The following is a 14,273-nucleotide window of genomic DNA, read 5'->3' on the forward strand; positions in this document are numbered from 1 at the left end:
TCAAGTTAGATGATGTGACAGTTTCTATATATTTACTATGCTATTATTTAAATATTGAACGCCTCTATTTATATCAACAAGATTGGCTAAGATATTCGAGTAATTAATATTTTTAGGAAAAAAAATTTTATAAAGAAGTATTTCAGCCTCATTTCATATACCTCTTCCACCCAGCACAGCCAGTAAGAGTTACTGTGGCCGAAGCATCTTACCTGCAAAGGAAGCATTCGCGCCCAAAACTCCTAGCGAAAAAAATTTTAGTATTTACTTAGAAAATATGGTAAGTGTGGAAGACGGTATAACACTAAATGTTGAATATATCATCTATTTATAAATAAATATCTAAATTTCAGTTCTTTATAAAAGCAGTTCAAGCTTACCTATAGTTTACCTACTGCTAATAAAGTTATAGCACACTGATAAAACACTATATTTTACCGTCCTATAAACGAGCAGCTTACAGTGACTTAATTCGCTAGACTCAAGGCACCATCTATTGTCTGAGCTTATGGCTAAAACAACAACAACATAAATACAATAACAATCATATTAAACCAAAAAAAACAAAGTACCCACTGCATAGAACGCTACTTTTATGAGATGAAAAGAAAAGTATTTTCACCGAAGAAATTATATAAATACTTATACTTATAAAGAATAAAATTAAAAAGAGGAACTGAAATTTTAAATTGCACAAATGTAACTAAACTACAATAACCTCGTGCTTGCTAAAGTCATATGTTCAGCGCAAATGGCCCTTTTCAATATTATGAAGACCGTTTAATGAAGCTCCTTCCTAGCTGCTGGAACTTATTAAATAGTTTAAAAGTCTAATAAGGTAATGAAACCACTTTTTGTCTACAGGGCTTTTGATTTATTACACTATATACATACATTCTTATATTTTTTTTAATGTTATGCGGTACTCGGTAATATCGGCGCGCAGACTGCTTGATCTCGCAAATAGTATATATTATTAGGCTTAGACCATAATGAATTTTGGTAGGTTATCACGCAATAAACGTTTCTACATATTTGTTAAAAAAAAAAGGTGTAAAAAAACTGTAATTGTGCGCAGGGCCTTCGAAAGCGTGAGCCTTCCCAGGGTCCGTATATAAGTTCTTGAATTTAGTGGTGGTTTGGGATGCCTACTGACACGTTTAAAAAAAGAAAATGAAATTGCATACTTCAAGTCGTTCCAAACCTAGGTCGCCGTGCAACTTTTCGTTCCGCACGAAATAAGGTATCGGTCATTAATCCCAAGGGCTTTTAATTTTGCTTAGACTAGGGGGTGCACTCGTCGACGTTTTTCTTATGTCCAAGCAACAGATGCATAGTCATAATATGGCGCACGCATACTTTATAAAGGCGCAGTTTATTGCGCAGGGACGTTGTGCTTTTAGCACACAGCAGTGGGTGGTGTGCGTTAATTGGCTGCTTTTGACCTTAGTCGTGACGAACGCTACGTGTGACCGCCAAGTTATTCTTATCGATGACGGCGCCCAAGTTTTTGGCCTGAGAGCCCTATCTTCCAGAAGTAAAAGGCGGGGGTAGCATTATGCAACTTCTTTAAATGAGAATCGCTTTGCTCTTCATATAATTAACGGTTACTTCCCACTGACGATACCAGTTAGCGAATGTTTCCAAATAACACTGTAGGTGTTGCCTTGCCGTAATAATGAGGGACTCTTTGAGGTGGCGTACTTTGCAGTGTCACCGGCATAGCGTGGAAAGCGGGTGTGAGGGTTTCGCAGAGAGTGAACTGTCTCGCAGGTATAGCGCGAAGAGGGGGGTAAGAGTAGAGAGCCTTGCGGAACATTAGATGTCAGCCGATGGTAGGCGACAGCACCCCCAACTCTAAGTCAAAACGTGCGCCGCATAAAAACGACGCACGTATGCGTTGAGGGCTAAGGGGATACCTAATGTGCGTAGTTTGCGAAGGAGAATCTCGTGGCATTTGCGTTTCAAGGCCTTTTCAAAGTCGAGAAAGACGGCCCCCGTGGATTTCTTAAAATTGAAGTTCCGAGTCGGCCATTCAATAAACTGCAAAAGTTGTTGTGCCGTCGGGTGGTCTTTTTGGAACCTGAATTGAAATTCTGGAAGCGCCTTGTATGTTTTACAAACTCTCCCAGTCTGTGTAGTAAAACTGCCTCAACGGTTTTGCCCACTTAAAGGGGCGATATTTGCTGAGATCCATTGAGGCCCGCGGGGTCTTAGGTAGCATCACGACAGCGGTCGTTTTCCATCGCGTTGGGTAGGACCCAGGCGACGTTGCAGAAGTTGCAAAACAGAGATACCGTTAGGGCTGGGTGCTTTCCTTCGGGAAAATGCAGAAACTATATCAGTGTTTTCTTAGGTGTGCTCTATTTGATAACTCCGTTAAAAAGATCGGAGATCCTGCGGTGTTTTGCTTTCGTTCTCAAAAGTTATCTAAATTAGAGATCCGCAATCAGCTAGATGTCGAAAAAGTGCGTCGCCTTGTCTTGGTCGCTTTCCGCCGCTATCACGCCATAAATAAGTGGTGGGTATGTTGTGTGCTAACGGTTTTTTGATATGTTTTACGAGGCGCCAAAAAAAATGATCGTTTTTCTTCGGCCGATACAGGCACGTCGTTTTTTTTTGGCTTTCAGAGATTATTGTGAAAGGCACCAGCTCCTTCCTTATGCATCACTGAAGACGGTTTAGAATTAGTTTGTCTTGGGGGTTTTGTGTAGAAGCGGGCAGGAGTATTAACCGGCGTCGTTCACGAATAAGGCTCACCAAATAATCTAGAGAGGGCCAGGGCGATATACGACTTCGCGGAGCATGGACACCTGTCTCCTCTATAGGGAGGGGGTCGGTTAGCTTTGCTTTAAAGGCAGCTGTAAATTTTTTCCAGTCCGTGAATAACCGTGTCCCCTAGTTTCGCTGTAGCTTTGCCTTTCTCTTAGGTCCTATAAGAAGGCAGGTGGGCCAATGAGAGCTCATGCAACTCTGCGATTGATACCTACTAGTGTATATCTTTTAAAATGGTTTTGTCGAGGACGTCTGAATTGCCCGACTCAGTCATGTGAGTGGGATGTTGAGGTATACCATCACGCGAATTTGTTTTGGTCCTCATATTTCTCAAGAATTTTTCCGTTTGAATTTTCAAGTCGACTGTTTCAAGCAGTGTGTTTGCAGTTAAAGTCACTACAAAGAACGACGGGCGAGCGCCGTTGTAAGGCTTGTCCTGATCACTTGTAAGCAGAGCCATGTCGGAAGGTTTATAGACAGATATCACGTCTGTCGGTTTCGTGGTAACCAGCTGAGACATATCCCCACGGTCTCCACGCCCTTTAGGTTTGAGATTGCAATCGGGTGGTGCGGTAGATTTTCGCCGACCAGAATAGATACTTCACCGTCGCATCTGCAAAGACGGTCAAGGCGGCACGTTGTGTAGTTGCAAAGTACAAGCCGATGGCCCCGCTCTCAAGTGCGTCCCGCTTAACAACGCGACAGTCGCATCTCCACTCTGCAACAAGCTGTAGCAGTTCGTCCTTTTTACAGTGCACACCCTTGGCATTCCACTGTAAGAGTTTCAGGTGGCATAATGAACGGGTCCTAGAAACCATTTGCGTGTCATCAGATTGCTAATGCTCGAAGAAATGTTTCAAGAGCAGCTGCTAGTGGTGCCAGTATCTCGCCGATGGGATTTGGAGCAAGAGGTCTTTGTCATTGAGCGGGTTGCGATGCATGAGGTGGTCCTGGTCGTTAATGACTGCGTCTCCGTGGGTCGTTGACATGTCGACGGCGGAGAAACGATTTTTCGAGAATCTTTGACACACCTTCGGTAATTCGCTTCGCGTGCCTCGCCAAAATTAGCGCATTTGACCGGCAACTCCCTCATATTGTATCGTTAGTGTTTTTCCCCACACTTGAAGCAGCGTGCAGTGATGGCGCAGTTCTGTGCGCTGTGGTAGAAGCGCTGACAGCGATAACATTGTTTCATGCGACCACTCTTACGAGGTGGTTAAACGCTTATCTGCAGAAATAATGATTGCAATGCATAGGTTGCAAATCCTTCCTTATTCGGTTAGAATACAAGAACCTGTCGGTAGTAGTCGCTTAATGCGGTTCTCGTCGGTTGGGTGAAGTCGTGAAGCGGAGGGGTGAAAATCCCTAAGCACGTAACGCCGTTTAAATGTCGACTATAGGTAGATCGGTGCAAAGACCTCGAAGAATGGCCCTCGAGTAACTGGTAGCAGTGGTGTTGCCAAGAGCGCTCCCAGTAGTGCTACTATTCTGCTCGACAGTTGACGGCAACAGGCGGATGCCGTCGCGGTGACCACGGGTAGAAGGGACATTTGCACTCTATGCGTACAGCGTTTCCACTAGCGTAGGCCACATTTTCTTGTTAACGAGAACGATAGGGAGAATTTTTACTTTACGCGTCAGTGGCCCTTCCGGGGTTGCACGTTTTTTGACTATTTCTTCAGAGGTTGTGTCTTGTTTCCATTTTACCCAATTCTGGTTGGGTAGACGGTTGTTGTCTAGCATTGGGTTGGTGAATGGAATTTTACGTTTATAACATCTACTATTCCAGCTATCATTACTAATATCTTATTATTATTTTTATTTTTTTATACTACTACTAGTATTACCACCGGTTACTATTTTATGACTTGATGTTATTTTTTAAGTAGTTGCTTCTATGATTATAACTTTTATAAATAAAATTTTTATTATGAATACTATAATCATTACTTGAGGGTGTTTCATGTATTTCATTATTTCACAGAATGTCCTCTTTTGATAACCAAGGTTTGCCTAGAATATGTAGCGCAGAAAAGGAGATAACATAGGTAAATACTTTAGGTTTAAAAGTTTCTTTGCGCCTTTTTAGGGTCTTTACAGGATATTTCTTGTTATCCAGTCGGTGAAGTCTTGCCTTTACGGATTCTCTTTTATTTTTTAAAGCCGGATTGGCAGCCAAAAAGTTGTTGATTAGATCTTGTTGTTTAGAATTTGCGGAAGAAGAACCCATTATAACCGTTCAGGAAGAAATTAATATGTATATATATATATAAAACCGTTATAAAAAAAATTATAATATTTATTTAAAAGATACATAATATATCTAGGTGGGTACAGGTATATATAGCTATTAAGTTAGGTTGGCGTTGAGCAAAAAAATAGTAATAACAATCTATTTATTTATTAACGGCCTTACCTGGCGCTTGAGTGAGTTAACAACTTTGAATACACGAGCTCTCAAACAGGTTTTTAGTCGCCCCGAGTACAAGCAAAATTATTATCTTCACATGTGCCCTTCACGTTCCAATATAACCCCAAAGTAGCTTTCAACCGATCATGCTAAGTGTGCGTTGCTGGACAACGGTAGTAAGGGGCGTCCCACAACCCGAGAGATATTTATAGCAAATCCGTAGTAAAAAGTAGAGGTTCACAGCTACATCCAAAAACGGGATGAGGCCTACGCGAGCCAAAAAGTTTTGAACTTCTATTATAAATTAAGTATTACTTTTTTTTTATATTCTATGGCCTTGTTGACTATATTTATAGCTTTAAAAAGGGTTCCCTATATGTATATTTGTTTAGATTAGGTTTTAGATTATTTGCATAAGCATAAATTAAACCAGAAACTGCCATATTTGTATATAATGAGGTTTGGTTAAAATTACCTTTGCCAAAAAGATTAAGATGCTTTCCGTCAAAAAAATTAATTTATAACGCTTATAATTGGTTTACCTTTATATCAAGTAATTTGTAAGGTTAATTGTTCGTTCTTGCGTATGTTTTCCTGTGTATATGTCAGTGTTTTCTGTGTATTTCTTGATAGGTCTAAATCCTGAGTTATCATTAATGTTCTGGCTTTCCTCAGTCCTTTATGAAACTAATAGTTTTCTGACTACCATTAAGGAACTCAGGGTTGCTGTCACAAATCTAGAGACCACAAGGTTCTCTGACGATAATTAGCGCCCAAAGGTGAACTTACAAGAATTAAAATATACAATGAGAAAAAAAAAACAAAAAGTAAACTAATTAATCTTCAGCAATAATAGTGAGCAGAGCTAAGATCTCAGAGCAAAATTGGAGCTAATACGCGCACAACTATATTAAAGTTATGCACAGGCGAAAATAGGACTTAGGTAAAGACCGTAGAAAGAAACAGAACTTTGAACTTGGATCTAGGAGAAAAAGTAACTTAAAAAGAAATTATGCGATAGGCGCTTTATATAAAGAAGGCATCAGAGTAACCTCCCACGGAAGCCTTTAAATATCTATTTAAGCTCTTAACCGCAAATCAGAAATTTTTCATGCATTAGCGCATTTAGCATAATAATATCTAATGAAAATGAAGATAAGGGCTTGTGCATAGCAGCTGCCTAACTGTGGAGAGTCATAGATGATATTTAAAATAATCCCATATATAAGAAGTGAAATATGACTGACAGCGTTAAAGAATCTTTTTTATCTTCTACTTAATAGCTCCCGGACACTTCTTACTCTGGAACGGGGAGTAGCCTCGTGCGCTTACCTGGTTTATCTCAGAATCGGACATTTGAACAACTGTTGGGATATTATAATGCACACCGGCACAAGCTAGTTGTAAGGAAATACTCATCTTTTAGTAGCGTCGTTCGACATTAATAAAAACACCTCACGTAGCATTATTAGGCAATATTTTTAATTATTTAGCAAGTATACCATTAAAAATTTTCGTTTCAGTGCTTGAACCTGAAGACGCCCGATTGGCTAAATAAGTAATCTTTATACTGTCAAAACTGCTCGATTTACTAAATGATGACCTGCCTATTTAAAGGATTAGTTTATATTTTAAACGAAAATTTGTCTATGTAATAAGCTCTAATAACAATATATATATATATATATATTTTCTGCTTAAAATGCAGTTGTTTCATAGAATATCTCATTACGTACGTAAAATATGAGTTGTCGGTTTTGGAGGGATTGAAGACAGTATAGGCTTTGATAACACTGATTTTACAGCTTTTTTGAGTTGCAGCTGTAACTCATAGAGTATGACTGTAAAGTCACATAAATATATCATCTATATACTTTATTTTACCAATAACACATTTACATTTACAAAGCAAGGACAACTGTTTGGGTGCAAGGGTTGGCTTTTACATTGAGCTATCAAAACACCAGCCTAGTAAATTTTTTCACGCCCCGAGCCATGCGTGTTAAATTTTTTTAGTAGTTGCAATCACAGCTTTAGGTAACGTCAAGATAAATGGTTTGCGTTTTTTAGTGTTATATTATTTTGTTTGTCTTTGTAACATCTTTTGTTAGCTTGACTCTAAGGCACTAAATAGTCTCGGTTTTAAAACGTAATTCTACTTTGCAACGACCTCATGAAGGCATTCCAGGTTCCTATCGTGGACATTTAACGAGTAGAAAAAGAATTAAAAACAACGATAGAAAGTTTTTTTTTTATTTTTAAATAATTATTTACTTTGAAAAATATACTTTTCAAGTTTTCACACTATACATAAAAGCACCTTGCTTTATCAACGTCCTTATTCTCGAGTAGCGAAAAATTCCAACATGTTCGAGCCTCATCCTTACAACATTGACGGAAAGGTTTTTAAGTACTAAGACACCGATCAAAAACTTCTACTCAATATTTTAGTTATCTTTGAGATGTTTAGTGACTAATAAAGAAGCCAGTTCGTTAATTGGTAAAGGAGGAAGTATTATAACTTCTCTTCGTCAACAAACGGGCTGTCGGCTTTCGGTTAGTGAATCTGCCACCAGCAAAGTTACAGAACGCATTTTATTTGTTTCTGGATTTATACATCGTACTTCCTCTTAAGTTTTGCTATGGTCCCGTTTTTTTACTTAATTCTTTGCAAGAACTCCAACACGCTTTTTCTTTTATCCTGTCTAAGTGGGATTCCGAATTAGCGGAGCACGAATCTTATTATGCGTAATTTTTCTTTATATTTTGAAGTTTTTCTCATTTTTTACATATTTTTTAACCGTTTACAATTAAATTTTTTTTTTTTTTTTGGTTTTTTATGTTATTAACTGTAAAAGCCCTCTACCCCCGAAGCCTACCCTTACCCTGCTTGTTCCGAACCACCAGGCGGGGGCACTTATTGGAAAAGGTGGAAAAAGGATCTCCTTGATCCGCGAACACACTGGTAGTTCTTATAATCTAGCTGGAACGCCATATACATTTTGAGAAATTATACTGTTGAATAGTATTTTCCTATTAGGCAGGATTAACACTATTGCCTTTCACCTGCTTTTATAGCGATCTTTTTTATTTTCTTCACGATGCCTACTACCGCAGGTGCTAGAGTTAGTTTGTCTTCTGGATGTCTTCCCGAGTCTACTGAACGCACCTGCTCTATCACCGGCACACCCAGTGAAGTTGTGAACTGTTTAACTGAAATCCTCAGTTTTTTAGGCAAGGTCTTTCTTTCCCCCTCCCTTTTCCCCCCTCTCCCTTCTCTCCCCGCCCTCCTTCAGCCCGTTGCTGTACTATATAGCACTGCTGCCCTCGCCTGTCAGCTCGTAGTGGAACCCTCCTGTTTAACTCTCACCTTATCCTCCTCCGCACTTCTTTCATTATTATAATACTCTATTTTGCCCTTATAGATCGACATCACAGAAGTCGTGTTCTATGCGCCGGTGGGCGTTCTTAGCCATCATAGCGACCTCGCGACATATGCTCCTCTCCCCCCTTACTTTCTGAGTGAAACGCTTGACTGCCTGGCAGGCTCCAGCAGTTTCGCAATATACCTACTAGTTCGTTTCTTCTAGCAACTTCAAATAAACAGATGGTGTTGAGGGTAACTTTGTGGATGGAGCAAATGAAGAATCTACAATGAAAGTAGTCCGCGTGCTCAGTGAGTTTGTCGGTGCAATAATTGGCCGAGAAGGCGCCCGAATCCGGGATATTCGGGAGAATACCGGAGCTAAAATTAAAATACAAAATGCTCTGCGGGGTATTGATAAGTTATAGTTAACAGGAACTTCGCAGCATTCGGAAGTATTTCGAATGTTCGAACTTTTAATATGTAGTGTGTAGCAAGAAAACTGTTGATTTAGTCCATATTAGCATAGAAAACTTACTAGGAAAATTATATTATCAGGGAGTGTCAAGAAGCATGTTAACAAATGCTTATACTACTATGTAGCTTGTAATGTTAACTAATATGAATGCCAATTTTTATAATAGAGGGAGCCTACAGAAGCGTTAGGATTATGGGGACTTATCAAGCCTGCGAGCACGCCTGTTTTTTAATTAACGAAATCATCGAGGAAGAAATTTCTAAAAAAACAGCAATCCCCTGAATTATAGTAACTTGGTTTTGTTAGGCCAAGAAAATTTTCTCTACCTTTTAAATATTTAATGAAGGCTTCTCTACTTTTTACTAATAAAAAAATATAATTTTGGCTTTTTTCTCTTTGTGGAGGCCTAAGACTATATGTTAATTCAAATTTTAAAAAAAAAAGTAAAAGAAAAGCATTATTACAAAAGACTACGGCTAAAGTTATATTTGCTAATGATTTAGAGCTATGTCGTAAACATGTCCTACTGTGAGAGGCTACGGGCAAAAGCTTTATCTGGCGTTTATAAAATTTACGTAGTAGGGTCGCATTGATATAAAGATTATTCTACTTAATTGTGACAGACTTCCGTTACTGAAAGCCTTCATACTTTACAGTAATAACAATTTGCTGTGGAATTAGTTTGGGATTTGGTTAACATGTAGTTTTTTTCCGTTATTGTTGTGCGTAAAAGTTTAGGTTTACAAATGTTTTGGTGTTAATAAAAAAATCTGAGACGTTGGATGTCACTGCGGCTTAAGTCTCTTAGCCTGCCTTCTAACTACTATTAACGTTGACAATTTTTGGAAAGCTAGTTGGCAAGGAACTTCTAGAGTTCTGGAGCAGGTAGTACACTATTGTGTCTCGCATTATACATTATTGTTAAGCATGAAGTACCTCGCCTTACTTTCCTAGTGAGTTAAAGGTATTATGGTTCACATGAGGTAACATAGCTTGAAAATTTTTTTTACAGGCCTTTTTGAACTTTTATTATTTGTTTAGGAAGGATGTGTAGTGACAAAAACTAAAATTGATAATTTCGTAAATGTATACAAGGGCTTCTGTGGGCCGGTAAGCTATTTAGTGAAATGCCATGCCAATCACTATACAAATAACCCGAAAACACCAAAGAAAAAAAAAAGAAAACTTAATAAAGTTGGAAATGGCGCTGCTGGCATAATTATTAGTAAAGAGTGTAAATTCATTTAAGGGCGTTGCCGGAGGCTGCTTTAACTATTTAAGTCTTTCAAGTTTTTGCCATCATTAATGTTCTTTCCTAGTTAAATTGGTTAAAACACTTTTTGAATGTGAGTGAAGTAGTTAACCAAAAGATTTAATTAAGCTTAGAAGCACGTAATAAGATTTTATATACTTTGCGAGGAGTCGCTTTCGGTTTGTTTATATCTGTGTGTATACAACTTCACTTGCTCCAAGCTATTCAAGGGGCGCCTTGGTAAAGCAGTTAACCATTTTTCCTTTCTCTTATGTAATATCCTAGTTACTATGCACAGGGACAGCTAGAATTAATAAGGCTAAAGATGCTTAAAAAAACGATATGCTTGTGACCAGATTACGAAAACTAATCGACAAATGAAACCGCGACTTAGTAAAAATGGGGGCGCTCTAGGTCTACTGTATTAATTTTGTTTAGCCAATTTTTCTATTTTGTTTAAGATCCCTTATTGAGTCACTAAGGTTTATTTATACAGTGTGTGTTGGGGAACACACCATTGTAATAAAATCCAATTGGTTTCTGTTACTTGACCTTGATTAGCAGCTTCTTTTCATTTTTGTTTTTGTAAAACTTTTATATTCATTCTCAACGTAGGGAGCCTACCACACAGCTGCCAAGTCACAATAACCCTGCGAATGTTGTCACTCATCCATTCGTTGTAGATAAAAGTTTTCTGAACTCCTTTTGACTTTATGAACTAGGTTGTCTCAAAATACTAGAAGTTCTGCAGCTTAAGTTAAAGTTGATATTAATTTTTATGTTTACAAAACATAGTTTAGAATTATTACCGAGGGGCTGCCATAGGTAGAGCACTAGGGGTAGTGCGAAGGGCAAAGGTTAACGCCACACATGCTACAATTTAAACACTTCAAAAAACTAAGAGCTTTTAAGTTTCCAAACAAATTTAATTTTCCGAAAAACTCATATTTTATGTATAAAAGCGATACAAACCTAAAATATGGTCAACCTCTATTCTTTCTAGCTTTAATTCATTCCATTACGTTATCAGCACCCGGTCGCCGCTAGGCTAAGGTCATCAGCTACGTTTATACGGCCTGGTCTTTACCTTTTCTTCGAATTTTGACTATATATATTTTTTACTAGTGTAATGAATGTAATTATTTTTAATTAGTTCTCTTTTTTCAAAATAATTTTTTTTTATAATTTGCTAACTTAACTTTTTACTATATAGTAAATATAGATATTTTTTAATTATGGGATACTAACTTGGAGTGGACAAATTCCATCTGGCACTTCACAATGAAGACAGAGACTAATGGACATGAAGTTAGCGCTCACTACTCAAAAGATACATGGCTTTTCTTCCCTAACGAAGAGATTGGAATACAAATGATGAAGAACAGTCGATACCCTGAGGTCAAGTCAAGAACTGAATGGTTAAGAGTGTCAGCTCCAGAACACATAATACTCACAGCAAATACAAGCGTCCTTTGTTGTGCAACCAGAGTTTGCTTCGGGCACAAAGTAAAGGGTTAAAAAATTTGAACCGCCACCTTGACCTTCGCATCGATACTTCACGAGACCGCCACGGGTGTTTATTGTCAGCAATGACCCCGGGTATATCGACGGAGGACGCCATGATATTACCTTATCAAAGGTCAGAGGCAGTAGTGGTGTGGTGCGCTCCTTTGTGGTAAGAAGGGCTTTGCTCTTTCCGCATTAAGGTTACTCTTCCAAACATAGACACAAGGGGCAAGAGTCACTAGGTAGTACTGAAAATGCGGGCTCAATAGGGCAGGTGACCTAAACGAGGAGTAAATCGCCGTATCACCCGCATATAAGACAATCCTCGTGTGGCGTTCGTTAGCCTGTGGTAAGTCGCTTGCATAAAGTGCAAAGAGTAGGGGTGATAAAAGAGATCCCTGTGGGGCTCTAGCTATTAGTGGTTTTAGAGGTGAGCGCGCATCGACCACAGGTATATCAAAGTCGTGGTTCCTTGAGGTAAGACTTAATCACGTTAAAAAGGATTGTAGGAAGGGCTATGGCGCGCAATTTATGACACAAGCCCTCGTGTCAAACTCGCTCAAACGTTTTTTCGACCTTAAGAAGGTCGGCGCCTGTTGCCTTCTTTAAATTGAAGGCATGGGTCTTCCACTCTATCTAGCAAAGGAGTTGTTGAGTCGTGGAGCCCTTGTCGAAATCCAAATTAGAACTCTAGCAGAGCATGGCTTGTGTCTACAAATGCTTTTAAGAGTCGCAGTATGACCGCCTCAGCTACTTTGCCATTGGTTAACAAGAGGCTGATAAGCCTGTCTTTGCTTGACGTAGACGCTGGTCTGGTGTCTTCAGAAGTATCACAATAAGTACCATCTTTTTGCGCCATAGGAAGGTGCCCAGAGCCATCAAAGAGTTGGGCGAGCACACATGTATCACTAAATGTATTAATATATACCATATATGTTATGCAATGATTTAAAACTATCTAATAAAATCTAAATAGCGACTCTCAAGTATTCATATTTTAAATCTGTGCGTGAGATATTAAATTTTAAACATTAATAACTAAAATTAATTGTTCATCATCAATGAAGAATCTACCGGACACACCTTATTAGCCCGTGTAGTTTGAATAGCATATTTGGAAAAAGGCTAACCCTTAAATGCATACTGTATGTTATTTAATACATTTCTAGTTGAGGCTAGTAGAGCAATCTAATTTGAGTTTTCTCATTATTACATGTACGATACACTTTTTAGCTCATAAAACTGCTACTAGATTGCCTTAATAGCGATAAATAGGTGTATCAAATATGAGACTGTGCATTTTAGGACTAAAAGGAGTTTTTGTTTTGTTTTTTATTATTGAGCGTTTTTATCTAAATTTGAAAATTTAGCTATGTATTTATAAGCTCTAGAAAATAAATTTACAAGAGTCTTCAAACATTATCTTATCTTATAATAATAGAGGTACAAAAGAAAGGTAAAAATGCAGGCCTTCTTTAAGTCGTCTGCCACTCGATAAAAAATTTAATTCTATCACGTGCACTGAGTCGCAGGAAAAAAAGTTTAAGGGTGCACAAAATTTTATCTCTCCTTATCCTCTCTGCTTCAAGCTAAATGTTTAAAATTGAAATACCATGGTATACCTTGAAAGTGTTGATACTTTAAACGGCTTTCATCCTTAGACTTATAGATTTAAGAAATCGATATTTTAACTTTTCAATCTTTGCAACTCTACAAGCTGGGTTCTTAAAAAAAAACCATGTGCAAATGACAATAAAGCACTACCTATATACATTATATAAAAATCATAATATTCGGGAACAGTCTTGGGTTTCCTAATCTGGCAGGATTCTAGATTATTGAACCCGAAATAATAATGTGACTGGACAAGACTTTAAAGGAAGCTTGTAGTCCCCAACAAGCGCCAGTAGGGGTCTATTCTGCTGCTAACAAGTGGATATACCGACAGAAAGATGTTAGAAGATGTGTGTTAACTGTAGTTTTACAAATTTAATAATGCAAAGAATAAAGGTCTTCCACAGTTCAATACCACTTTACATGCTCAGAGCAATAATACAAGAAAATAGGAAATAGGCCTTATTTACTTATCTACCTCATTTAAATTTTAATTGAGCTCGTCAACTTCAACCTGGAAATTATTAACTTTAAGTTAAAACTTTCCGCGTATTTTTTATAGTTTTATATTAGCTTTGAAGCTCCTTTTCCAAACCTTTTCGTGAGTTAGACTTTAGTATTTAATAAGAATGCAATCACATTGAGATAGAGCAACTAATCAACATAAAAAATACTCATCTAACTTGTAAAAAATATTATGAACCTTATTAGTGCTTTAATTACTGTATAATTGTAGATAATAAGCATTTAAATACTTTAAAAGTACTAACTATGTAGCTAGTAGTGATAGTTTGTGGAAGTTTTAGCTTGTATGCAAAGGATAGCGTGAATTTTAGCTTCATGTGGTTAACACGAGTTAGACAGCATAACAACA

The 14,273-nt window shown here is 37.9% G+C and overlaps 1 protein-coding gene and 1 long non-coding RNA gene across 5 annotated transcripts; one reads left to right on the plus strand and one right to left on the minus strand.

Moving 5' to 3' along the window:
• Positions 1-777: 777 nt before the first annotated feature.
• Positions 778-5,003, minus strand: LOC135120892 (uncharacterized). 2 transcript variants are annotated; one of them, XR_010278781.1, is made up of 5 exons: positions 4,726-5,003; positions 4,194-4,670; positions 4,070-4,140; positions 1,205-4,003; positions 778-1,148 (listed from the first exon to the last, which is right to left on the minus strand). It is a non-coding gene; the product is annotated as an uncharacterized LOC135120892 (long non-coding RNA). The 2 variants fall into 2 exon arrangements; XR_010278780.1 differs by having other exon boundaries at positions 4,070-4,670.
• A 2,201-nt stretch (positions 5,004-7,204) lies between these two features.
• Positions 7,205-9,363, plus strand: LOC135120888 (poly(rC)-binding protein 3-like). 3 transcript variants are annotated; one of them, XM_064045213.1, is made up of 10 exons: positions 7,205-7,240; positions 7,297-7,428; positions 7,482-7,587; positions 7,637-7,805; positions 7,861-7,933; positions 8,044-8,150; positions 8,303-8,424; positions 8,611-8,740; positions 8,793-8,960; positions 9,194-9,363. In XM_064045213.1, the coding sequence occupies exons 3-10, from the start codon at positions 7,552-7,554 to the stop codon at positions 9,307-9,309; spliced, it is 921 nt and encodes a 306-aa protein (XP_063901283.1). In that variant the 5' UTR covers positions 7,205-7,240; positions 7,297-7,428; positions 7,482-7,551; the 3' UTR covers positions 9,310-9,363. The 3 variants fall into 3 exon arrangements, with proteins under 3 accessions (XP_063901283.1, XP_063901285.1, XP_063901284.1); XM_064045215.1 differs by having other exon boundaries at positions 7,503-7,587; XM_064045214.1 differs by having other exon boundaries at positions 7,208-7,222.
• Positions 9,364-14,273: the final 4,910 nt, after the last annotated feature.

This window comes from Zophobas morio, unplaced genomic scaffold, assembly GCF_036711695.1.
Source record: "Zophobas morio isolate AGI-343-1 ecotype UQ-CSIRO unplaced genomic scaffold, CSIRO_AGI_Zmor_V1 ptg000436l, whole genome shotgun sequence".
Lineage (NCBI taxonomy): Eukaryota > Metazoa > Arthropoda > Insecta > Coleoptera > Tenebrionidae > Zophobas > Zophobas morio.

Bases quoted from the DNA above. Each gene is read 5' to 3' on its own strand.
- LOC135120888 (XM_064045213.1), top strand. From the start codon at position 7,552: ATGTTCGAGCCTCATCCTTACAACATTGACGGAAAG. The intron at 7,806-7,860 runs GTACTTCCTCTT...ATTCTTTGCAAG, and splicing joins TGTTTCTGGATTTATACATC to AACTCCAACACGCTTTTTCT. The intron at 8,425-8,610 runs GTCTTTCTTTCC...TTGCCCTTATAG, and splicing joins TCCTCAGTTTTTTAGGCAAG to ATCGACATCACAGAAGTCGT.